Source organism: Pseudopipra pipra, chromosome 1 (genome assembly GCF_036250125.1).
Source record: "Pseudopipra pipra isolate bDixPip1 chromosome 1, bDixPip1.hap1, whole genome shotgun sequence".
Lineage (NCBI taxonomy): Eukaryota > Metazoa > Chordata > Aves > Passeriformes > Pipridae > Pseudopipra > Pseudopipra pipra.
The window spans coordinates 39,561,488-39,588,536 of NC_087549.1; the positions used below are offsets into that span (position 1 = coordinate 39,561,488).

At 40.5% G+C, this 27,049-nt stretch overlaps 1 protein-coding gene across 1 annotated transcript in view; it reads right to left on the bottom strand.

The window, feature by feature from the left end:
* XKR4 (XK related 4) overlaps window positions 1–27,049 on the bottom strand; it is a 224,561-nt gene that overhangs the window by 81,298 nt on the left and 116,214 nt on the right. Inside the window, exon 2 of the mRNA XM_064653007.1 lies at window positions 5,320–5,519. Coding sequence (XP_064509077.1) covers window positions 5,320–5,519 — 200 coding nt within the window. The remainder of the gene's footprint in view (window positions 1–5,319; window positions 5,520–27,049) is intronic.

The window sequence follows — 27,049 nt, forward strand, 5'->3', positions numbered from 1 at the left end:
GGCAGCATTTTACAGAGCAATCCAAAATTGCTGTGAAGGTAACAATAAAAGAAAAGCCACATAAAAGCATAACGTTGTCCTCACAAGAAGATTGTAAAGACTTAAATGATTTTCACTTTGCTGCACTGATATGAAAAGAATTTGAATTCCTGATGCACGAGGAAGAGCTTTGCCAGAGGATTTTTTTAATGAACTAGCTAACAACATAATTTTCTTCTGCCAGATAAAGTTAGGACCTATAAGACGTCATAAACTATCAAGTCTATGAACTTCCTCTTCAGCTCAGATGGGAACAGCAATTTGTTTGGAGTAGAAGGACTGGAGAATGATCCTTGGTGGCACTGTGAACCTTTGTACACTGGCTGCAGTGTCAGCATATGAACAGTGCAGGAGTTTCCAACAGAGCTGGTAGAAAATGGGAAAATGGTTGGCCAGGGAGTTTTCCTGGAAATGCATTTTCAGCAGAATCCAGCAGCTCTGTGGTGTGTGGTGACTTCAATGAAACTTGATGAATTTATAAACTGTTCTGAACTTCTCATTTTGCTTCTGCACTACTGTCAGTCCCCACTAAGAACTGCAGCTTTATATGATATAAACTTTGATTAGACTTTGATTAAACTTTGATAGAGACTTTGATTAATAGCACTGTATGGAGAAGCCAGAACAAACTCCCCAAAGGCTGATGAAGTAAAAATTGTCAATTCAATAAACAATGAGAAGCTAATCTATAATTTAAACAATGTGTTAATTAATACAGTAAAAATAATGTAATCTGTGGTAAATCCAGGGAGAAATCTTGTCTATCTGCTCATTTAGGTGTAGCTAGAACACCATGCCCTTGAATAAGACAATAGTAACTTAGGTTAACAGATGGACGTCTCTTTCCAGTCAGATGGTCAGCAGGATTTTTTGCTTGCTGGCTTTTAATCATTTTAAGATGAGAAGTCTTTCTAAAATCAAATGGCATAGTGGGAAAATCCAAGTAAGTAAAAGGAGAGTGCCAAGGGATGACTGCTGGCCTGTGGACAGGATTTCAAAATGAGATGCCACAAAAGGGACAGCCCTGACCTTCCTTACCCACCCTGATGCTGTGTCCCCCTTGCCTCCCCAGGTCTGTCACTACCCATGTGTGACAACCCCTGTCCTGGGGAGTACAGTTGGATCCCGCTGAGCCTCAGTCAGGTTAGCAATGGGGAAAATAAAAGTGTGTGAGGGACTCAGTGTTCAGCCATGGGAATGCCAGTGATGTGACAGGAGCATGCAGGCTGGGTAGGAACTTTTCATTATTAAATTAGAGGTTTTCAAGGGCACCCGGCATGAAGTTGGCTTCAAGTAACTGGAATAACCCCACTAAGTGAGCTTGTTCATCCAGGTCTGTCTATCACTTTGTCATCCCTAAGACCTGTCAAGCCAGCAGAGCAAATGCAATGAGATGTGATCATTATGCTGGATGTCCAGAGACACAACCAAGGAAGAGCCTTGTAGCCTTTAGACTGCTCTTATTTTTGTCAGCAAATTTGACTGATACTTAGTCTATGGTAGTTTATTGTGAAAGAGCTCGTTTTTATAGCAAAGACTGTGAAACTACTGCTTATTTGCTAAATAGCTTGAGGGATGGCAGCATTTATAAGAGAATTACTTGCAGCCCTCTGAATTTATTGAGATAATCCCTGTGACTTGGAGGTAGAGCCAGTGCAGAATCTGACTGCCCAGCCCTGGGAGCAGAATGAAAAACATGGGGCAAAGGGCCCAGGTCCCCAGGGAGTTTCGGGCTGTGGGTGTAAGTAGGCTGGCACTGAGGTCAGTAAGCCTGCCCCAGCCACCAGGCTATTGCTGTTACACCATTTCTGACAGGTGAACTAGGTCATCTGCAGGTGGTTCAGACACTTCTGCCCACACATATGCCCTTATGCAAAGAGATGTAAGTTGAGCATCAGTTGTTTCAGTGGATTTTCTGCCTTTGCTCGCCCCACATGCAGAGCCATCCGATTCATCATACATTTCCCACCTAGAACAGGAACAGTGAAGCTAGTGACTGCCATCATGAAGCTGCTTAGGGCAGGATTGTCCTACAGGGTAACTAAGGGAGAGGAAAAAGAGGAAAAAAAAGGCAAAAGAAGAAAAAGACAATGCAGTTTGAAAGTGCTGCTGGTTCAGCAGAGAAGTTCCTGTGGTAGTGCTGTGTTCAGAGCAAAGGCAGGAGAAACAGACTCCCATGAGGAAAAGACTGAGGAATTACTTATTTCAAGGTACATCTGTCTTCTAGAGAGCAGATATTTCTTCAAACTCAAAGGAACCACCTGAGTGGAAAAGGTGGAGGTGGAGGTAGCACAGCTCCAGTTTAGTCCAGCATCAGACTGAAGTTGTTCGTCTTGACGAATTAGTGCTGAGAAATCATCAGCTTCCCCCATAAGCAATTTCATTCCTTCCACTGAGGTGGGAGCTGGCTGCTGGTTGTAGGCAGAATAAGAAAGATCATTGCCTCTATTTGTGCCAGTTTTGGTGAAATCTTGAAAAAGAATCAGATTTTTAGGTGATAATTTAGCTACTCTTCTACTAATACTCAGATATCTCTGGGTGACGACACAGAAGAGAGATGCCAATCATGAATGTTGATGGCCTCTTGCATAAGCTGCAGCATCACGGTGCAGTGGTACACAGTCTTTGCTAGAAGTTTACACTGCAGTTTTCTAATTCGCGCTTGGGGAAACCAGGCAAGTGCTAAAGGATCCCTGTGGTGCATCCTCTGGCCTTTTGAAGTGGCCCTCGCTGCAGTGTATGGAAGATTGAGAGAGAAGGTTTTGCACATATTGCACATGCTTGTGTGGTTTTTTCACCTTGATTAGCAGGGTTTAGTTACTGAAATAAGAAATTATCCATACTAAGCCAGCCCCTATTACAAAACTTGGAATCTTTAGTCACACTGACAGCATTCTCCTGTTGGGAATGATGCTATTTTGGTGCATTTGGAATGAAAAATACACAATTTCATAAATAAAATACTTAAAAGTTTTTCCTGCAGTCATTAATGGTTTGATATTAGAAATACCCTGCTAGGCAATTCATTTCCCATGCCAAATTTGTGGTTTGTGAAAGTCGTATACTTTTAAGAACATGGACCGGTGATGTCACTTAACAATTCCCATAAAAACTTTGTACTGCGGGACAGAGAACTAAAAGAACAATAATAAAAAACAAGTAGCATTCTCTAAACAGATAAAATCAATCAAACGCTCTGTTTATTGATCCATGCTAGAAATCTCTCTAGCTGGCTCAGTGAGTGGACAGCTAGCTGAAGCATATACCTTATGACTGGACCTTTTAAAACACCCAGTTGTAGCATGATATCACTGAGAGAAATTATGCTCTCCTTATGCAGTCTCACAGGAAATCCAGCATCCTGTGGTACAAAGCATTATCCTTAATATTTCTTTAAAAAAGGAGAGAGAACAGAGAAAGGATTTTCACAGCTGGCAAGGATGAAAATATAAACATATAAGCTTTCATCAGGAGAATATAATGGTACTATTGCTTAAGGAAACACTACAACCATGTTTAATTTTCTTAGTTTCTTTAAATGGAGCCTTTTCTCCTTGGAAGATGGAAGAAAATGGGGGAAGAGAGGATAAGTAAATATTTTCAACCTTCTCAGCTGAAATACATAATTATAGTTTTATTCCTTTTTGGTTTCTGATACACAGATTTCACAGAGCTGATTGTAGGCTTCAGGAACCATTTTTGCCTTTTAAATTGAAGCATTTCAGGTCTTCTCTAATTAACAACCACTTGCAGAGTGTATCACAGGCTCAGTGTGTACTCACCAACCACATTTCTCAGAGACAGATCTGTTATTGCACTAAAATGAGGGCGAGAGTCACTCTGTATTAATAGTTTATGAAGATAGCTAAATTACATCTGACCATACAGTATTCTGGCTATGTTCTTCTCCTAAGTCTCTCTCTGGACTCACTTTTTCTGGGGAGAGAAAGCTTCTTAAAATGATAATACCTTCTCCTGAATGATAATAGTTCAAACTGGTTGGTGTGGGGCATTACCATTTTGAGAAATAGCTGGAGGAAGCGCTTAGGCAAACTTCCTTATACAGAGCACCAGCTAATTAAAAGAGAAATTTTGGTTTTCTTTTCCCCTTAAGGCAACAGAGTTTTAGATCTAAAGAAACAAAAACACAGTAAGAAGGACAGCTCTTTATTAGATGACTGTTCAAAGAGGAGGTAAAGGAAAAGCCTCTGGTTTATCCACAGGAAACTGCCCAGGATCAAGGTCTTCACACAGTTACTCACTTTGTGCCCAGTCCTTTTTCACCCAATCAGACTCCCTGAATGTTACTCATAATAAGCTAACCGACCCAAAATTTCTCAGAGCAAGGTGCTGTCACATTTTTATCTTGTACAGTGCAGGCACACGAACTGTTTCTTAAAAACAAATGACAAAAAAGCTGCATTTCCTTGCTCCCTCTGTCCCTCTGTTTCTCCACTCCTCCTCCCTGCACTCCTCACTGCCTCACAGCATTTTTGTTACCTTCTGGATCCCAAGTTCTCATTCACTTCATTCACTTGTTAAAAATCTCTGTCCAGGTGCAGCCATAAGGCAAAACAATGGGGCAATACAAAAGGACAGCTGTCAGGTAGCCAAAAGTAGCATCAAAAAAGCAGAAGAGGATGAGATATTCTAATATCTGTATCACCTGACAAAACTGTATGGCAGGACATATGCATGCATTTACCATTTTAAAGAAGTAATCACACTTGCTGAAAGCATCAATCTTAGAAGGAAACACAGAGTGTGAAGCAATGAGTACTGCTCAGGAGATGATCTGAGACTCAAGAGAACTGGTGGACACAAACATTTGGCATTTTCTTCATAGAATAGGTGTCATCTTCTGTACCATCTTCTGTTTTGCATAATGCCATATGAACCTCATTACTGCAGTTTGGAGGGTTTTGAACATTCACAGAAAGAAGCACAGGGAGAAGAGTAATAGCTTGATTGATGCAATTTTCACATTGGCCCACTGGGTAATCAGAAGAGCTCTTCTATTACAAGGACATGCAGAAAGCAAAACATTATAAATCCTACCCACAACCCAGGACCATTAAGAAATGCTAAAAAAACCCTCTAACAACGCAGGCTTTCTTGACAGAATCATTGTTAATAGCTCAATACCAGCTAGCAGGCAAGATCCGCTCTTATGCCAGGACTACAAGGCACACAGCAGTTTGAAAGAAGGATAAATATGTATGTGTGGAAATTACATCTTCAAAAACATATAAAAAACAAATAGATTAAGTGAACCCCTACCTTGGAGAGCCTGGAGTGTACGAGTCTGTACAACAATACAGAGTTGCAGGACCAGCTGTGGTGCACTTTCCAGAAACGTGGCTAGCAAATGCAGCATACTCACATCTGCATACTCATACACCATTTTCCAATAAAACCGCCATCTGTCATTCTCTCCACTCTGTCGACTCCGGATACCCAAGTACATTGTGTGAAAATACCTAGAAATAAAAAAGAGTGGTTATAGAAGTGCAGAGTGATATTTTACGGGTTATACCTCTGCTTGAAAATAATGTATTTTTCAATGTACTTCAAAATAATGAACATTTATTTAAAAGGATTGTTGTATTTCAATTTATAATAGTTGATGTGATAAGAGTAAACTAAACTGAAGACAAGACAAGCCCTCATAAAGCCATTAAAAAGGCTTAGCACTGTCTTATTTGTTAAATAGTATTTCTTTCAAGGACTCAGTTTTCTGATTTGAAATATAAGGGTGATATCTTGATTACATGGCCTTCCTCAGAAGTTTTTGAAGTAAGGAGGGGAACAAAGCTGACTTTTTAATGATCTCTACTCAGAACCTGCAAAGAACTAGTCTCCTTTCTGCATGGCTCTACGAGGACATCGAGGACCACATGCACTGCAAAGCTGGGGTGGAGCCCTGCTACTGCCTGGAGCCCTGCTATGGCTGAGCTCATTGTCCTGCTTTTCCACCCATCAAATACACTGAGTATCGTATTCTAGATACTGCCACATATATAGTGGTTTTTTTCTCATAGTTTGATTATTTTAGGAGGAGAGAAGATGTAGCTGTGAGTTCTTATTTTAGGAGGAGTGGAGATCTGGCTGTGGGTTCCCTTGGTGATTCGAAATGACTCACTACAGTAGCAGCAGTAAGAAGCAGCAGGAGCCAGGAATCCAACAGGCTGTTGCTGCTCAGAGTAGTAACCAGCAGATAAAGGAAGCAATAGTCAGAAAGCACATGTCAGCACTGGTGACCTGTGCAAGCATTGGGAAATACAAATGGCAGCCAGCCCATTACACAGATTTTGGCTGGTGCAGGAACGATGAGTGGTTTTAGGAAACAAGGGATGTCTTCTGATGGCCAGGCCACCCAGCTGCTGTGGTGCCTGTCATGATCCTTGCAGTTTGCAGTGCTCTGCCATGATACACCTGAATCGCAGCACAGCAATTGCTCCAGGTGGCCTTTGATTTGTTCTTTTACTCTGATCTGCTCTCTGTTATTCTGTGTCAGAAAGTCTAGCCTCCCACCTTGTCCCTACAATTTTAATTCCACACTAATTAAGACTGGCTGAAAAAACCCCAGTCTTGCTTAATGAAAAATTCTGAAGATTAAGGTATTGTCTTGCATCAGGGTGCCTTGCATCCTACTGGAGTACCCTGATGGGCTACTAACTCATGTGGATCTCTTTCATATCCTGGTCCTGACAGCATTTTCTTATGATGTTTTTAATATGTTTTCATAGTATTTTTTAGGTGAGATTATATTTTATAATAAGAACAATTTTAATAAATTATAACCAGTTTCAATATGAATTCTTTTAATTGGTTAAGATAAAGTCTTTCAGTATTTCTTCTTTTCACAAGTTCTTGTCTTAAAAGCCTTTTCATAACTGGTGGAGCACTGTGAATTTTGAAACCTCTTTTATATAGGTTGCATGCAAACTTTCATCCCTACTCTGTTCAGCTGTAACTCTGGAGGTATCTGCTGATGAGATTTTTGGCCTCTGACTGACAAATAGCCCAAGACTGAGTTGCCCCCTTGAAGAATGACACTGTACTTGTACCCAATGAACCCTTGTACTCAATGCACTCTTGTATACAATGTGCATGCTACTGCAGAGTGACAGCTTTATCCAGAAGTATGCACTGAGTAAAACCAGGATTAGCACGGAGAAACAGCTGAGAGGCCAGATCCGAGCCTGCAGCATTTCTCTTGACAATGCACATCATAGCAATATAAAAGGAAAACACATTAAACTCGCATTTAAATTAAAATCACACCGGGTGGCTTTGAATTTTGTCAAAATCCCATGTGGAGTGAAGCAGCAATGATCTGCTCAGAGACTGAGACCAGAGAGGTGCAGTGAACAAGACACCAGCTGTAATTCTCTCACAAAACACTGAGCAGGTCTGGATGGGTCAGAGTGTGATGGGATAACTGGGGCTCTCTGATGTCTTTGGGTTTAGGTAAAGTGAAATGGCCTGCTGTCCAGATCTGAAAGAAGCCACTGGGCTGGAAAGACACCTTTTGCTTCACAGTTCTGTTAATGGGGTCCATTGGACCCACGGGTTCTCAGTCACAATCCATTTAATTGTTCCTAGACCTCTCGTTAAAGTCCTGCGGTGCAACAGGGGTAGGTAAGACTTGTATTTCCTTCTGCAGTTTATTTTTTGGACGGGGTTTATTTGTCCTACCTAACATGTCACTTTCAAGGGGCACACCTTGGAATATTGCATAGTGGGGGCAGACAGCATTTTTAGCATCCTTCTTTCAAGTTATCACTAACCCTTGCTATAAATTCCTAAAGTAGCTGTGTTTGCTGAAGGTTGTGCCAGGAGGCTCTAGCTCTGCCAGTGGAGCCATCTGCAACCTCAGTTCTACAGCATTTGTAAAAAAAAATACTTTTCCTATTACAAAAATGACATACTGTGCCAGGCAAGGTCCCCCAGGGTTCTTTACCTGCTCTGCAGAGTGGTTGTGCATGGCAAATATGTTGTGATTAATGAACCCATATGGAAATATTTCCTCTCCCATAGCACTTTATTGTGAAACACTGGCAGTGAATTATTGGGAACTGGGGAATCATTGCTCTTTGTCTACTTAGCTCTCTGCAATTTAGACACAAGAGGTAGAGGAGGAAGATTCTTTCTGTTTTTACACGCTAGGGAGCAAATTTCAGCCTAGGGTAGTATTTTTTTGTCTTTTCAATTTTGGCCAAATTAATTGCAGGCTGAAATGAGCATTTACTGTCAGTTACTGTCACTGATTTATAGGCACAATCAGGTGATTACACAGCTAAACATTCTGATTTGCATCCACAATTAATTGCACCAGCAATTGATGTTAGGTGTGCAAATTAGCAGTTATTAAAATAAAAAGATGGTCTCATAAAATGCTTCACATATCAAAGACACTTTTTTCTGATTGTGAAATAGAAAGAAGAAAAAAATGAAAGTGCTTTCTTGTAGTGCTTTCCAAATATAGCTTAACACTGCAGTAATGACACATTCTATTTTATATATATACGCTTTATGTAATTCCACTTTTGACACCCTCACTGGAATCCTATTGTCAGCAAATGACATATAGATACACTCAGAAGTAGTTCCTATTTTAAACAGTTTTTATATTTTGTTCTTCTGGTATTGTTTTGGTGGGAACTCACACTTTTATGTGAGTTCAAGTTGCAAGTCTTATACACAATTATTCCAGAAAGATATAGGAAAAAGTGAAAAAGAGTTCTGCACTGGAAAATGTCTTAGGTTTATTGTGGGGTAAACTGATGTCAATGAACCTAAAGCAGCAGATCTGAGCGTTACTATTTTGGTTGTGATTGCATCCAGTCAACTACAGTCTTCTGCAAGTGCTTTACAAGTATACAAACACTGCCTATTCATGTCCCCAAAGAGCATTTAATTGACATGAAAAGAGATGACAAGGAGTGGAGAACTGAGTTAGAGCACCAGACAAAAAAGAAAAAGAAGAAGGAACAGAATGTGTGGTGCTGCCATCTAGTAAAGTAACTGCTTCATCTGATAAATCAAGATAGTCCATCAAAATTTCTTATTTCATTAGAAGAGTAAAAACAAATAAACACATACACATAACACACACACATACCCCTCCCCCCCCCCTCCAATTTCTCAGCTCTTCTGTTTGTGGGGAAAAGCTTAGATGTAACTGAGTTTCTTAAAGATTTTACAGTTGGAAGACTATGAAACCTTTTCTATGAAGACAGGCTCAGAGAGTTAAGGTATTCATCCTGGAGAAGAGAAGGCTCCAGACAGACCTTATTGTGGCTTTCCAGTACCTAAAAGTGGCCTACAAGAAGACTGGAGAGGGACTTTTTACAAGGGCATTTAGTGACAGGACAAGTGGGAATAGCTTCAAACCGAAAGAAGGTAGGTTTAAATTAGATATAAGGAAGAAATTCTTCACTGGGAGGGTGGTGAGATATTGGAACAGGTTGCCCAGAGAAGTCATGAGTGTCCCATCCCTGGAAGTGTTCAAGGCCAGGTTGGATGGAGCTTTGAACAACCTGGTCTAATGGAAGGTGTCCCCGCCCATGGCAGGGAACTGGAACTGGAAGATCTTTAATGTCCGTTCCAACCCAAACCATTCTGTCAGTCTGTGATTCTATGAAATGTACTAAGAAAAAGAAATATCAAAACCTATTATTTTAATTTTTAATTATTATTTTTAATTATTTTAATTTTTTTTTTGAAGACAGACAACTGCTTGGGTTGTCAATGCAGATTTAAACAAGCTTACTATTCAGAATTAAGACAATGGAGTGGGAAGCAATACTTCATATATCACTGATAATCAGATGGCAACATACATATTGTTATTTGAAGCTTAATGTCTTTTTTAACCTCTGGAGAAAGTGGAGAATGCTTTGTCATTTAATTTTTTTAATTTATTTCAGTGCATCACACAGCACAGTACACAGACCATTGATGGAGCATAACTCCGAAGGATGTGAATCTGAGAAAAGATATTCTTTTTCCATTATATTAATGAGAGAAGGTACTAAAGTAAAAAATGAACAGAAAAGCAGGCTAGTCCTTGTGCTGTCCACAACGTGTTCAAGATGCAAGACAAATAGAAGTAAAAAATTACCTATATTTGTAGTTGTGGAAAAAATATATTTCTTTTCTGGGGAAAGAGACGTTCATTCTGATCAGACAGTGGCTCTCCAGTATTTCCGAAATCAAGAGTGCTCATTTTGCTCCAGGATCACATACCAATCTTGAGGATGGTTAGCATAGGCTAAGACACCTATCTTGGAAACACTTCTAGTAACATGTCACTTACACGATTAGAGCATGCCCAGTTGTGCATTTAACTGAGATTGTGGTGGTGTAATTATATGATCATACCCAATATTTATAGGAGTGCTTTCCATGTTTAAAGTGCTTTACAACTACTAGTTGATTAATTGGGATGAATGTAAATAATCTCACAGGATACATTCCTCAGAAACTGGCAGCTGACCAAGCAAGGTATAACTTTCACTCAGCACACTCAAATCCAAGTGATATTTCACAAGCCCATGACTGGGAGGAGTTGCCCTTCTCTTGTGTGAAGAAAATTCTCCTTTCTCCCTTATTCTTGGGAATGTGATATTTTCTCCTGAATTTGTGGATTAAAAAAAACAACAAACCTTCTCCACAGATCTTGCTCTAGTAAAAGGTAGGCAAGGAGGCTCCTAGAATATATTCCAAACAGGAGACATTTCCTCAGAGTCAGATATTCTTGAAGAGAGTTGAGATGTCACTGGCACCTGGGCTAAAGGTTTCCAACCTGCCTACTGTTCTTTTGTAAAAGGCTTTTGGCGAATATCCTGGTATCACTGAAACTGAAGAGGCTTTTGGCAGTGATTTAACAGAGTTTGAGTTTTAACCCAGTTTACTTCATAGTAGCTTGGTGTTGTTTATGCCCATTGCTTCTCTCTAAGAATTTATTTCAGAAGCTGCTCCATTATGCTTCACAGACACTATTCTTTTTTCATACAGATAGCTGAGGCTTATAATAAGTGGAACAGAGAAACCATATGTGAGTCCAATCTGACTATGGCTCTGAGCACTTCTTGCTACAGATTTTCACCCTAATGAAATCAACCATCTGATGGTAATATATACAGCTCTAGAAAAAAGTCTTCAGCTTAGAAGTGTCAAAGGCTACATTGCTACCATGTGCTTTATCTAAAAAGTCCTTAGGATGATACACATGAATGAGAGACCATTTGTGTTCTTTGGAAAAATGATATTATTCTGATTTCATGCCTCATGTAGTCCATTTTATTACAAGTGTCTAAGTCTGTAGGGGACATTTGCTTATGTTATCTAATCTAGTGAAACACTTGTGAGAAGATAAAAAGTCATTAATAGCTAGTTGTAAAAGTCCTAGATGTTTATTCTGATGCCTAATTTGCCCCTATATCAAACACTATATTAAACAATTTAGCCATACCATAAACAATTTTTCTTTCTGTGTTTGAGGTGTGGAAAATGAAAATCAGTACTGCAGAGCTAAAACACAGTAGAATAAACAGCAATTCGGATAAGTGGTATTTTCGTCTGTTGCTTAGTTACCAGAGAAAACTTAACTGTATTTGTATCTCAACAATATTTGCCATGTTAAATAACAACAGATTGTTCTATTTTGCTTCTTATGTGCCTTTTTATTAGAAGTGCCTGAATACTCTAAAAAAAAAGGTTCTTTAGCAAGAATACTTAATGGCTTAGCGTGCTAATGTTTATTCTTTTTGTTCTGATGAAACAAACAAATCCTTTCAGTTTTAATTCCTTATTCCAGGAAGGAACAATCAGCCAACTTTTAATTTTCCAATCAAATTATTTTTGATGAGACCATTAATTTTTAATGTGCAAAAGGAAACTGAAACACATTCTGTAGCACAGCATTGACCAAAGCTTTTCCAACCAAGCAAGGTTCTGGCAATAGAACAGCAGTCAAACATCTGGACTTAATTTACTTTAAATTATGAATGCAGCATCCTCATATGTGACATTGAGATGAGATCCATGTGAGGACAGATCCCACTGTCCTCAGCATAAGAGACATTAAAAGTCTTATTTCCAGAATATATATGCCCTACAAACATTAAAAAAAAAAGCCAACTCCTTGTATTTAATTTTCCTTTGCAGTATTTAAGGTATCAGAGAAATATCTCCTTTACTTCCTTTAATACAAAGCAAAGCACTTTATGAGCATAAACAAAATGATTACATACGTTTCATTGCTATCTACAAAGCATTCCCTGGCATCTTCCATGACTGGGTGATCCTTCTCAAATGGCCACGAGTCATATTGTAGCAGCATTTTATGGTCATCTAAATTTTTATGGTCATCTGAAATTAGTTACTCTCTGAATTCCCCAAATGTAACCAGTCATACCCAGTACTTTCCTTCCTTTCCTGACCTGTGCAAACTGCAGACTTGCAGTTTGTGAACCACTGGTGTAGGGAGATGGCAGGACTAGGTAGGACTATGTCCAGGTTTAACAAGAAGAAGGCAGCATGGTTTAAAGAAATGCCTGATGCACCCTGCTCCCCTACTAACTTCTCTCACCCACGGGGTACAGATGCTCAGCCCCACTGCTCAGGCTACAGTGGGATTCAGCCTTACATGAGGCAAAGGCCAACTCCAGAAAGTAAATCTCCTTGCATTGGAAGAGAGGTGCAGCCTGGATGCTTGCACTGAATGGCATGGATGCAAGGCTAGCACTCTTTTATTTTCAGTGTTTTACTGTCCCTTCCTTTTCTCTGCACCCTGTTGATTCACATGAGACAGGCAGCAAACCTATGGACACAGTGAGGTTATATCCCCACACCACACCTGCCACATGCTGCCAGATCACACAGGAGTACCACTGAATGTTCGCCATTTAGTTTAATCATTTCCATGTTTCTGTTTTCAAAACTGGGGTAATCCCAGTATGCACTAGCCTCCCAGGGCTCCCTGTCAGCCTGCAGGATCTGTTGCATCCCAATTAGCCTCTGAAGTTCTGTGCTGCCAGGCTGTCCCTGCCATGTCTGTGGTGCTTCTCTTTGGGTGAGCCTTCCCCTCCATATCTCTGTGGATGAAGGGCAGATGGAGCTTGGTTGCCACAGACCTATCAGACAGGAGACTGATGGTGTCATTGCTGGTGACAGGGATGGCTTAACCTTGTCTTGGGGTGTAACACAGCCACTGGTTGCAGGTCCTTTAGAAGCTGCCCTGATACTTCTCAGGAGTAAACATTAGCGCATTTTTTGCACTATCGGCTATGGGCTAGAATTGAAAAGGAGAATGCAGAAGTGAAATTAAAAAAAGAATAATATTTGCAGTGTGCTGCTGCAATCTATAGCTTTGTATTTCAGAGTTTCTTCACCAAGCATTGACACTGGTACCGCAAAACAGCTTCCTTTCCTGTTTCAGTCAGGGGACAAGGCCATTTTGACATGTTCAGCAGCACAACTAAAAAAGTTTTACTACACTCTCATTTCCTGTATGGCACTGCACATCTGTGTGCTCTTTAACCACTGCTTTATCAAAACCTGATGAAATCACTTTGGGCCTCAGAGGTTCTCAGAGGTTCTCAGAGGTTCCCCTGGCTTCCACCTGTGGGAAACACGAGTTTCTTATGTATCATCAAGGCTGCAGCCCTGGAAATGATGCCCATGTAAGATTAGACCCCTGAGGACAAGCAGCTTCCTGAGAGAGCAGAGATCTGCCCTGCTCTGTGTCCTTTGAGAAGCTTAGGGGTTTCCTGCTGTGTTGAAAGGGTCCATACTGGCTTCCTGAAACAACAATACTCAACTGAAACTGTTAGGAAAACATGGCTCTATTGGACAATCTAAAGAGCTCAGTTAAAATCCTGATTCATAGTCTGCTCTGTGACTGTCTCTTTTTGGTTTCCTCCTTGCAGCCTTACACAGTTTTGGAGGCAGCCAAAGAAGAAGAGTTGAGATTCCCAACCAGAGGTGGTTTACGCTGACTTTCTTTGTCCTCTTCTCTTCCCTTCCTCCCCATGTCATATTTTTCATTTCCTTCTAAGCCCGTCTGCCTACTAGTCACCCCAAAGTGCTCTTAGAAGTGAATTCTGGTTTGTCTCTGTGTCTCAGTCTGGGATATCAAGAAGAATCAGGGAGCAGAAAAGCACAGAATTCCCCAAGGAGCTTCAGGCATTCCCTGGAAAGACAATTAGTCATGATCAAGGATCTGTACCATGCAGCTGTCACAAGAATATAATCATTATCATAGGCATCCTCACTTCACCAGCCCCTGGGGCTGCAGCAGGACCTGAATTGTTTCCCCATTTCTTCCCAGCTATGACAGAATGACGATGATAGCCCTTGGAAATGGTCTCAAGACCCCTATCATGGGACTGTAAAGGAAGATGCACCTGTCTCCTGATCAATTTTTGACTGCCCTTGAAGAAAAGACCCCTTGTAGAGTTAAGAGTTGGCACAATCGGAAAACAGTGCTTCTGGCTTCTCAGCTTGGGGTACCAGGTGCATTTTCCAGCTCTCTGGAGAAGCAGCCAGGCAGCATCCCATTACCATATACGACTGGGATAAGGCATCAAGAAACCTTTACCTACCTTACCACTGCTTCCACAGGAGCAAAGCTTACAACAGCACACTGAAAACCAGTGTCCCATGGCTGGAGACCTTGCACTCTGGAGACAGGCTCTTCCCCTGAGTACCAGTGTTTATTATTCACACTGCTCACAGGGAGAGGCTCAGGCCCCTCTGGGACAGCCGAGTTTGTCCCAGCATCCATCTCTCAGCCCATTTCCACAGGGACATGGGCTATTTATCAATCTGAACAGTTCACTGGGGAGGGTTCAACATGGAGGTGGAGTAGCAGAGCAGCTGGTGAGGTAAATACCCTTGAGCATTCCTGTGCCAGTTCATGACTAGTTTTGAGGGAACCTTTCAGTGCCAAACTCTCAACCTCATGGTCAAACTCACCATCTGGAAGAGGGAATACATTCACACCAGTATTCACAACAACCCATGTTGTTTGTTGCTTTCTCTGATGCCTTTGATAAATTAAGTAGAAAAATCTGCCCACAGATTACGCAGCTTTCCAGCATCAACTTTCATGGAACAACAGCAGGCAGCTCACAGAATATGCTGAGTTGGAAGGGATCCACAAGGATCATTGAGTTACACCATGAGTTACACCATGTGCCTGAGAGAATCATCCAAATGCTTCTTGAACTCTGTCAGGCTTGGTGCTGTGACCACTTCCTTGGGGAGCCTGTTCCAGTGACCAACCACTCTCTGGGTGAAGAACCTTTCTCTAGTATCCAACCCAAAACTCCCCTAACACAACTTCAGGCCATTCCCTCAGGTCCTGCCACTGTTCACCACAGAGAAGAGATCAGTGCCTGCCCCTCCTCTTCCCCTCACAAGGAAGTTGTAACTGCAATGAGGTCTTCCCTCAGTCTCCTCTTCTCCAGGCTGAACAGACCAAGTGACCTCAGCTGCTCCTCATGCAGCTTCCCCTCAAGGCCCTTCACCATGTTCATTGCCCTCCTTTGGACATTCTCTAATAGCTTAATACCTTTCTTATATTGCACAGATCAAAACTGCATACAGAATTCAAGGTGAGGCCTTTGATCTAGGAAAGGAAAGAATTGCATTTTTAAAGCAGAGGAGATGCCTGTAGTCTTTTCAAAAGTATATTAGTATCTTTTGCAAAAGTCAAGAGAAGCAACAGCAATGCAAACACTGGAGAATCAGAATGGCTAGGGTAGAAGCTATATTTTATCCCCACAGACAAAATATAATGTGTTTCCTTCCATAAAAACATCTTTCTTTCATGACCACTGGTGTGTGCCAGGATGAATCTGGGTTGTGTCACTCTGGGGGCCTAGCATGTAATCTCACACTGTGAAACAGCAGGAGCTAGCTGCCTCCACCAACCAGTAAAAATGAACTATTGCCACCCTCCCCTTCCTTCCTCCAAAAAACCTTCCAAATTGCTTGTAAGAGCTTTTTTAAAACCTGCCTGCTCTTTCTGGCTCAGAGAAAACACACAACTGAGAATTCTGTTTGGAAATACCTGCACTGTAAATAACTTTTCATTCATCCGATTTATACAGCAGTCTATGCTTCAGCTTTTTGTTTTGAAGTATTCAGGAAAAGCCATTAGCTAATTCTCCAGTATAAAACTCCTAATGAATTGAATGGTCATTGTTTGGATGGAGCAATCTATAAGCACTCAGGAAGCAATGTAGGATTAGTCACTTATTAAGATATAGACAGACATTGCTCGCGTGATCTTTATGTGATATTCAAATGGCTGGCACACTGTTATTTAACAGGAATTCAGGCTAACTTCCTCTTATTGCTCATAAGTGGCCTGGATTAATGGAGAATGTTCTTTAAATGTTACCTGCTTGAAGAATTTTATATAAGATTCAATTCAAAAGCAAAATTCAAAAGCAAATTTGCCAGCTAATAGCATTAGTAGGGCTGAACAGCATCTCACAAAGAAATGGTCCTGAATACCAAGCTGAATACTGCACCATGCACTATATCTGTGTGCTTTACAAATGTAGTACTCAGAAATCTTAGGAATAAAATTTCTGGCCTGGGTTTTGCTTAGGGGAAAGGCTCTAAGGCAAATGATAGCATTTTCATTTGAGCCTTTCATCAATTCAGATAGGCCAGATCCAAAGGGCGTCAGTGAGAAAAGTACCCTGAGGAACCTAAAGGGAATTCTGCCAGCTTACAGACCTCCCAGTTTGCCCCTTATCAATATATTATAGAAAAAGATGAAGGAATATGAGGTGACATGCTGGCAGCAACATACAAGCCAAAGGAGAAAATAACATGAGCTGGCAAGACAGCAATTTCATTTAGGACTTGAAAGCAAACTGTGGTCATTAGAGATCTACAGTTTTAGTCTAACTGGAGTTCTCAATTCCTATATTAGTTCCATCTTATAAAAAACCTCAAAATCCAAAAAACACTGAACGATAGTAAAATAACTTCAATAAAAATGCTTCAAGGAATGACTTGTGTGAAAAGACAAGTATTTATAAAAATTGATGAGACTAAGTCAGAATTCAACAAACATTTTGTTTGCAAACTTATTCAGAAAAGAATCGGAGATAACACAGGCATGAAACAAGAATTAAGATTTTTTTGCTTTGTCCAGAACTCCCTGGACAAACAGAAGAAAAACCTGACCATTGAATTTTGAGAAAGACAACCTAAGGGAGAGACAAACGCAATGGCCATTGAAAGAGGCAGCACAAAATATCAGGGGTGTCAGATCCTTATACACATATTATGTGTCACCTATTAGCAAACAGAAGATCAATTTATGTGCAGTAGGAACAACTCCAATGAAATGTCTATTTAAGAAAAAAATTACTTTAGAAAAAATTTATAGGACCTGTATGAGTTAGTCTACATGGGCAGTTACCTCTATTTAATTAAAAATACGTATTTAGAATTGTTGATTTAGAGCACTTAAATTCTTGACATACAGACAGCTTGCCTTAGTTTTTAAGAGACGGTTTAAGGTAAACTGAAACAAGCCAATAGCACTGAATGAGTCTCCACCTGAAGGTTTGAAAGAGCTCAGCTAAGGTTTGATCCATGAACACTTTTTTAATACAATTTTTAGCTGGGTATAAGATCAGTTTTGCAACACAGAACACAACCATATTTGCATACATATGCATATGTATAAGCTTGTCATTCCCCTGCAGTTTAGGCATCTTATTCCAGCAGAGAAGGATATAGCATGTAATAGAAGGCTTGTAAAACTTAGGAGAGCATATTGTTGAAATGCTACAAATATAACACAAAATCTGTGGGCCAAAAGTCCCAAACTGTTATATATATAGGTATGTATAAACAAAGAACGACACCTGCAGTATCACGTCTGAATTCACTGTCACCCTAAAAATCAGTAAAATTAAGAGCTCAATGCAGCAAAGGAATGTGTTCAAGGTGGTTAAACTGGACAGGGCCTTGCCAGGAACAAAATGGCCATCTTCTTCTCACCATGGTGAGCAAGGAAATGCCAGAGCTGGAAGGCTCTTTTAGGACTTGTGGAGGGAACACTTGCTCCCCACAAAGCATCTGGCACTATCCCTTTGCTGCTGGGCAGAAAACGTCCCCCAATGCTAGTTCCCCTAAACACAATGAAGGTTAAAAAAAAGCTCTGAAGGTTATCCATACCCTACTTTGGTCATGGTATATCTATTGAAACTAGCAAAGAGCATGATCTGCTTCACTCTTCCATTGCAATCTTAATCACAGAATGGATGAGGTTGGAATGGGCCACTAGAGGTCATCTGATTAAGGAGAGTCGTCACCTAGACTGGGTTGCTCAGGAGCATGTCCAGACAGCTTTGGGTATTAAGGATGCAGACTCCACAACTTCCCTGAACAACTTGTGCCAGTGCTCCATCATCTGTCAGCCAAAGAGTGTTTCCTGATGTTCAGATGGAACCTCCTGAGTTTCAGTGTGTGCCCATTGTCTCTGGGCAACAATGAAAGGAGCCTGGCTCCATCCTCTTTGCACCCTCCTTCCAGAAATGTAAAATCATCCCTCAGCCAACTCTTCTTTGTGCTAAACAGTCCCAGTTATCAGCCTTTCCTCAGAAGAGGGATGCTGCTGTCCCTTAAGCATGTTAGTGTTCCTGTGTTGGACTCTTTCAGGATCTCTACATCTCTCTTGTGCTGGGGAGAGCAGAACAGGACACAGCAGGCCTCACCAGTGCTGAGGAAAGGAGTAGAATCACCTCCCTCAACCTGGCCTGTAGGCTGTACTTTGTCTAATGCAGCCCAGGACACCATTAGCCTGCTTTGCGGCAAGGACACATTGCTGGCTGAGGTTCAACTGTCCACCAGGACCCACAGGTCCTTTTCTGACAAGATGCTTTCCAGCAGGTCAGCCCCCAGTATATACTGGTGCATGGGGTTGTTCCACCCCAGGTGCAGGACTTTGTACTCTCCTTGTTGAACTTAGTGATGTTTCTGTTAGCCCATTTTCCAGCCTGTAGAGGTCCCTCTGGATGGCAACACAACCCTCTGGCATATCAGCCATTCCTCCCAGGTTTGTAATATTAGCAAACTTGCTGAGGATACACTCTGCCCCATCATCCAGATCATGTAACACCTCTCAAGATGTTAAACGGGACCAGAGCCAGCACTGACTCCTGGGGTTCACTGTTATTTACTGGTCTCCAGCTACATTTCATGCTACTGTCACAGCCTTTTGAGTTCAGCTGTTCAGCCAGTTTTCAATCCACCTCACTAACTGCTTCTTCAGGCCATACTTCACTAGCTTCTCTACAAGGATCTAATGGGAGAGTGTCAAAAGCCCTGCTCAAGTATAGGTAGAAAATATCCACTGCTCTCCACTCACCTACCAGACCAGTCATTTTACCATGGGAGGTTAATATAAAACTAAGAAGAGATCAGTATGGCAGGACTTATGGTCAGGTTTGTAAGTACAGCATTGGTGAAAAAAATGAAAGCTTACAAGTAAACAAAATATAAAAAAAATATGTTTAGCAAACAGATAGATCTTTTAACTATCCATGCCTGCCACTGAAAATCCCTTAGACATATGACAGCTGCCAGAGCTGGAATTCCTTATTCAGACTGACACCCTATCTCCAAAATGCCACATGCTACAAATCTGATTCTTGGCCTAGACTTTACAAATTGTGACTTTTTCAAGGAATATATGAAACATGTCTTCCTAGCTGTTTGCACAGTGAATAAAAAAGCTCTCAAAATTCTAAGTGCAAGTGAAGTGATACATAATGTTAATAATAATACTGTTAATAATAATACTCTTAATTATAATAAGTCTGTTTGGCATTACTTGCTTAAATTGAAAGCCATTCATATTAATGCAGACAGCAAATTGCATGAACTTCCTTTGACCTTTGTAAACTATTAAGAAATTCAGTATTTTTGGCTAATTACTGTTGTAATTCATGGGGCCTGCTTGCCTTCTATGTTAGCTATGTAAAATACCAGTCTCCCTGACATTTCCTTCCTCTGTGGATCTCAGTCATCCAAGTGCAGAACTGGGTTTCCCACATTTGTGATCGCTCTGAGTTTAAGGAGTATTTGAGGTGAAGGTGGATAGGGTTGTAAGTGTGCGTGATAAAGGAGGTAATAAAAACTGCGAACTGCTCTTCTCAGCTTTTCAAGAGCACAATTAAGAACTTGCTTTATCTGCTGGTACAGATGAGACCAGAAGCTAAAAGAGCTTGGGGAAGCAGGAATAAGTAATTTTTGCAGTTACTTTTTTCTTCCTTTCCTATGGAGAATATTTTAAAGACAAGCTTTCCCTTTTTAGACCTATCAGTTTCCTTTCTAACAGCAATCTGTCTGATTGCTGCTGGCTCCCAGGCCACACATATGCCCTTGGTTTTCAGAGGAAACTCAAAAAGAGGGAATATAACTCAGAAGACTGCTTCTGTACACAGAAATGTGCATGTATAGGGAGGATAAAGAAAAGATACAGCTCCTTCTGGGTGCTCCAAAGAAAACAATGGACCTGTGATGGGTTAAGAGGGTGGAAGACTATGCAGATGGTTTTCCCATACCCACAGCCATGGCTGGTCCCTATGGGTCCTTTGGCACTTGCACCATATTCCTGGAATTTTCAGCCTTCCATGCTCTGCAGCAAAATAAATTTCTTAGGTCTAGGAAGAATTACTAAAGCTAACTCTACTAAAGACCTGTGTATTAGTGTTCAAAGATGCATATCATTTCCTACAGCTAAAGGCAGCCATTTAGTTTTGGCAGATGTTATTTTATTTGTTCAGGCTGAAAGGTCACTATAATTCTGCCAACTTTATTTTCCGTATTTAAAATGTCACCCCAAACAGGTAGCTAAGGTAACACATTTGCTTTCTACATGTCTTTTACCATTTTTCATGTCAGAGAAGGTCTTTTATGTCTTAGGAATCCTAATTAAGTTTGAGAACTCGTCTTTGAAAAAAACACTTGAAGGAAGTGAAGCACCTTTTTAAGATGATTGTCTCAGTTCCAAGGGTGCTCGATTACATTGTTTTTCTACGGGCTTTGACATATTTGCTTCTGGCAGCATTTCTTTGCTCTCTCAAAGCATCTCTTCGTGCAAGAAGGCAATTATAATGATCTAAAAAGTTTCCTGCTACTGTCCTCAATTTCTGTGTTCATATTTACTTGTGTCTCCAGTTTGCACCTACAGAGATACATGACAAATGTGACCTGTGCTTTGAAGGCCATTTCAAAAAAGCAATTGAAGCCATGGCTAAAGGGAAGCCCACATTGATCTATCTGTTGACACCCACCCTCCATGAAACCTGGCTGTGCAAACCAACTCCCTCCTTCATGCCAGCTCCTGAACATGGCTGAATCTGTGCTAAGCTATTTCAACATGTCGTGCACGTCAAGAACTACCCCTGTTTTTGTCATTTAATTTTGGTTAAATTTCTGTCATCTCGGCATGCTGAAATGGCTCCATGAGGATTACAGAGCACTAGAGCTACAGCAAGAGGCAAGAGAACAGTAAGCCACAGCCAGAAAAAGGCAGGAGGAAGGTGCAACCACATCATCCATAACTTGGAAGGAGTCCTGCTGCCATGGCAGGGCAAATTCATTTATTGGAAAGACCTTGGTGGCTCTAAGGATGCAGTTTGGCTTTGCCACATTTCCCCAGGGAATACTTTGATACTTTTTCTAATTAGAATCCCCCTACCTTTTACTGACATTTGAAACAAAGGTATCTAAATGCATTTGAACTGGCATGTCAGTCAAATATGGCTAACTGTACTCCAGAGAATCCCATCTGCTTATTGACTAACTTATACTAGGCACATAACAGTAATAAAGATCTCTCGGTGCATTGATTAATTCAATACACTACATTTTTTTTTTTTTAAACTGAAGCATTAAAGCTTTTATTTTGTGGCATAAATGACTTGAGAGGAAGACAAAAACATTCTGGTATTAAGATATATTTATGAATGGTTTTCTTCGAACATTCTGTTTTTCCATCTTGTCCTTGTCAAGATGGACATGAAAGCAAAAGACCAAAAAGAACCTCTACAAAAGAACACTTATTTTCCTTGTAAATACAATAATGATCAATTCTGTCTCTAGGGACCTGTGATTCTTTCTTCTGTATTGTTGTACATGTTCTAAACCAAACTGCAGACTGGCATGATATACTTGAGAAGCACTGAGACCCTAGGTCAAGATAAAGACCATCATTCACTCTTTTAATTTGCTTTTGAAAAAGACTGCAGAAAGCCTGTTCCTTTTGTACTGACTATTTAAGTATTTTCACAAATGCCTTTTTATCTTTTTTTTTTTTTTTCCTTCCTGACCACATGGTTTGAACATACAGGTCAATGTGACCTTACAACTTCCTAGGGGAAAATTAGTTGCAGAGAGATGATGGCAAGCAAGGAAAAAGACACTGACAAAAAACCAGTGGGTTTTCTGCAAAACACATTTACTGTTTCTTGGCAGTCTCTGCCCTCAACTTCCACCTTTGCTTTAGTGGCATCTGCTCTGATTTTCTTATCTTGCACTCAGTGGTCCAACTAGAATTTCATTATTTGGGAAATGTATTCCATTCACTAATGTGTATCTGATTAAACTTGGCTCCAGATTATCTTAAGTTAGAAGCACATTATAGCTATATCTTCACAGAACACTAAAACATCCCACTTCCCAGAAAGCATTGGCAGAGGCCCAGCTCTTACTGAAATCACCAGGACTGAAACCTCTACCTTCCTTTAAATATTGAGGCAGATCAATAAAATTGGATAGACTCAGGATTATACATACAGGCATACACATACATGCATGGACACGTCTCATGTATACACACATGCTATACCATACTATCATATCTGCTGGACACTCTAAAGGATTCTGTGACCTAACCTTTTTTTCCCAGAAGCAGACCAAGATTCAACAAAACCATTTGAGGGAAATGAAGGCAAAGAATTGAGCCAATGTTTACCTGTCTCCCAGGTAAACCCACCAAAATGCCAAATCCAGAACTGTTAGACAAAAGCAGAGAACAAGCCCCAAGCTGTTTCTCATGCCAGCCCACCAGGTGGAGTGCAATTCCCCCTGAGGTTCCTAGGCTCCTGTGCTACTTCCCTGGACTGAACCGAGTCAGTGGTACCTTCCTTGTGCTACAATCCACTGTCTGGCTCTGAATGTGTCTGCTACACCTTAATGCCCGCAGGGGTGAATCTGGCATTTAGCATAAAGCTGCTATAGCTAGGCTTAGGCCACCTTGTCTAAGAGTAGATTAAAAAGAAGTGAACCTGGTCTCTGCTATTTAAAAGGAAAAGCAAATGAACAAACAAACAAACAAAAATGCCCTGAATAAGCCAGTCCAAATTCCTTCATTTAGCTGGCTTTCAACACTGTTTTTTTTCACACTCTGGGACTTCAGTGTATCAAGCAGACCTGGAAGCTGATGAAACGAATTTCAGCAGTCTGGGAATGAGGCCTGTGTTTGCAACAGGTGGACCTTAACTAGACACAGGGAGTGCCAGAAGTCATAAAGAAGACTGATGATTCTCTTGAGACCTCCAAATTAATTTTAATGAACTGAGGAATTTGACTAAGCTCCTGTTCAGCTTTTCACATTTGAAACTGCTGTTTTAAGGCAAACCTGTGCGGTTTCATCCATCCCTATGGTCCTGATTTGATTTGAACCATATCCTCATGCCAAAGGGAAATACTTCAAGCAGGAGGGAGGAAATGCTCTAAACAATTAGCCTCAGGAGTGAGGAAAATGCAGTCTTTATTCTCATTCTGTGTAACTCTCATAAGCTTGCAGAATCACTTAAGTGGAGATAGGCTAACAATATATGTGGAACAAAAGATAAGGCAGAGGTCCACAAAAAGCAAATGTGCTCATAGAGTTGAATGCAACTCAATTTAAGCACCTACAGCCAGAGACTTATGAAAATTTGACTACTCCTCTGAGGACCAAACAACTGGTGGTATCTCCAGTTTCATCCATGAGGAACACCAGAACTATGGTAATTACTATGGTAATGCCCAGAGCTCCTATCACACCGGCCCAGCTAAATGTCTCAGTATCTTCTTCTCCCTGGTCCATATGGGATGTACCAAAATTTACATGCCTACTACTCTGATATGGATCCAGTCCTGGCTATAACCTCAGTCAGTCCTGCACACAAAATGGTCCTTGGTCCATTTTTCTGGCCCAAACACATTTAGTGATCAAAATCAAAGTGTGCTCTTATTGCAAACATTTCCTGTGGCCTTCTGGCTCTCTCACTCCTGAGATCTGAGACTCAGGCTTGGATCTCCCAGGAAACCCATACACTCCCTGCACATTGCTGTGCCCACAACTACACTGTAGGCTGGTCTATAGTTTTTAGACAATTACCAAGAACCAGCAGCTAATTTTCAGCATCCAGTAGGTAACCAAAAGCAAATGAGATTTTAGATACCTCCTCAGTATTTCCCCTTAAGTATTCTCCTGTACCAAAGATAATACAAGACAGGCCATTCATTCTAAAGTAATATAGTAGCTTTATCTCCTTGCACATCTCTTGTCATCTGTATATGAGAATGGTACCATTCAGTAACATTGTAGGTATATTTGGAGGCTAATTAAATTAGGATCTGCAAAATACTAGCTCCCTGGGAAGGCAGGTGCTATATAAGTGAAAGATATTATATTTAAAATGTCATGCTAAGGGAAACTTTTTTTTTCCAGAAGACTATCTCACATAAATCCTTGATGAGTTTTAAAGCTGAAATTTCATTAACAGGTTGTCAACACCAGCCCATCCTCCCAAAACCTTCTCTTCTCCCTCCCACTCTTTTCCCAAAACAGCAGCCATCTCAAAGCGTCTAGAATGGTACAGTAAAACCTGGCATTTTTAAAAGAGGAAAAGAATCAAAGTAAGCAACAGGAAGTTTATTTCTTTCTAGGGCTAAAAATGTTTTCCCTGTCTCACACACACAGTTACCTTATATACAAACATGGATATGAACACACTTGCAGAATGCATATGCATATGCTTGATAGATAAATTTAAGCACACAAATACAATTACAGATTAAATGAAACAAACTACTGTTTTAGTAGCAGAGAAGTGACTGGGGACTTCTACCCACCTTGTTCCTCAATTTTAAAGTATTTTTAAGCCTCATTTTCTACCCAGTAAATTAATGAGTTACCAGAGGACTGGTTCCAGTTCTTCTAGAATGTCTAGATGCAAGCAAGGCCCCTACCAATTCAATTTTGACAAGGAAAATAATAATTTCACAGTAGATACTGGTTATAAATCAAAATTGCATGATTCCTCTCACATTTCAGGAAATAATAGCACTGTGTCCATTCCAAAAGAGTCATAGCAATCTCAGATACTTCCTAATGAAGAGTGCTACCCTCCATCTATATCACATCAGGCACTATTTTCCCCCTTGCCTCTTCTTGTACACTACAGCTTCCCATGGTTATTAAATGCATCCTGGCCTGCCATTCTTTTAAATTAGCATCCACCATAAGATGCAATATCCTCCTGAATTCCCCCAAGAACCATTGCAGCTGTAATCTGCACTTAATATTGAATTTGTACCAGAGAAATTCATTACCTATGAATAGTGTAAAACTTCCCTTATGCATGTTTTCATTTCATTCTTCCAAAACCACCATAGTCTTTGGCTGCAGCAAGCAAATTTGGCCTCTTCCCAGTAAAATCAATTGTTAATGCACATACTGAAAAAAGCCCTACGTATTCAAAAAGAATAAATTACACCTTGGATCCAGAGATTGTATCCTGCTGAATATCTTTTTAGGCTTAGCAATGACTTAAAAGTTAAAAAAATCCTGTTTGTTACATACATTCATAATACTCATTCCACTTATATTCTTAGCAAAATCTGGGAATACGATAAAGGACTGTCATAATAGTCATGGGTTACAATTCTAAAATCAGAGCTACATAGATGCTGGACAGATTTGAAACATTTAAATATTTCTTCATCCAACAGTAAGCTGAATATTTAAGTTGTGGAGGCAAACCTGTGGTGGTTTTATATGCATACAACATAGAAAATAACACTCTGTATACACATACACACACAAATATACAAAAATATTATGGTTTTTTTGCAATTTTATGTTAATATTTGATGCTAGGACGTGTTCATCCACAACATGTAGCAAAACTAGTTCTTTAAAAGGCTTGTAATATTGTAATCAATTATCACCCCTTGATCTCAAATATCTTTGAGATCCCAACAAATAGGAAAGAACCTGAAAAATTAGTCTAGCAAAACAAACTGAGAAGTGGAGAAGGGTAGGCTGACTTGAGCACTGTAGCATGCATGAACGAAATACTTTGTCACTGCTTATCTTAAATGTCATGAAACCTTGAAAAAAGGCTTTCTCTTTTACAGATTTTTCCCATAAGGAGTGTGGCTACAGTATGATTCATTGAATTGTTTACTTGGAAAAAACTTTTAGGATCATGAAGTTTGACCACTACCCTAGTACTGCCAAGTCCATCACTAAACCAGGTCGCCGAGTGCCACATGTACACATCTTTTAAATATCTCCATGAAAGGTGACTCCACCAGATCCCTGGGCAGCCTATTTCAATGTTTGATGACCTTTTCAGTGAAGGAAGTTTTCCTAATGTTTAGTCTAAACCTTCCCCAGTGCAACTTGAGGCCATTTGCTCTTGTCCCATCCCTTGTTGCTTGGGAGAAGAGACTGACCCCCACCTTGCTAGAACTTCCTTTCATGTTTCTCTACAGCTCTAGAGAGCTATAATGTCCACCTGAGCTTCCTTTTCTCCAGGGTAAACAGGCCCAATTCCTCATAAGACTTGTGCTCCAGGCCCTTTGCCAGCTTCATTGTTCTTCTCTGGACATGCTCCAGCACCTCAAAGTCTTCCTTGTAGAGGGAGGCCCAAAACTGAACACAATATTTTGAGGAACAGTC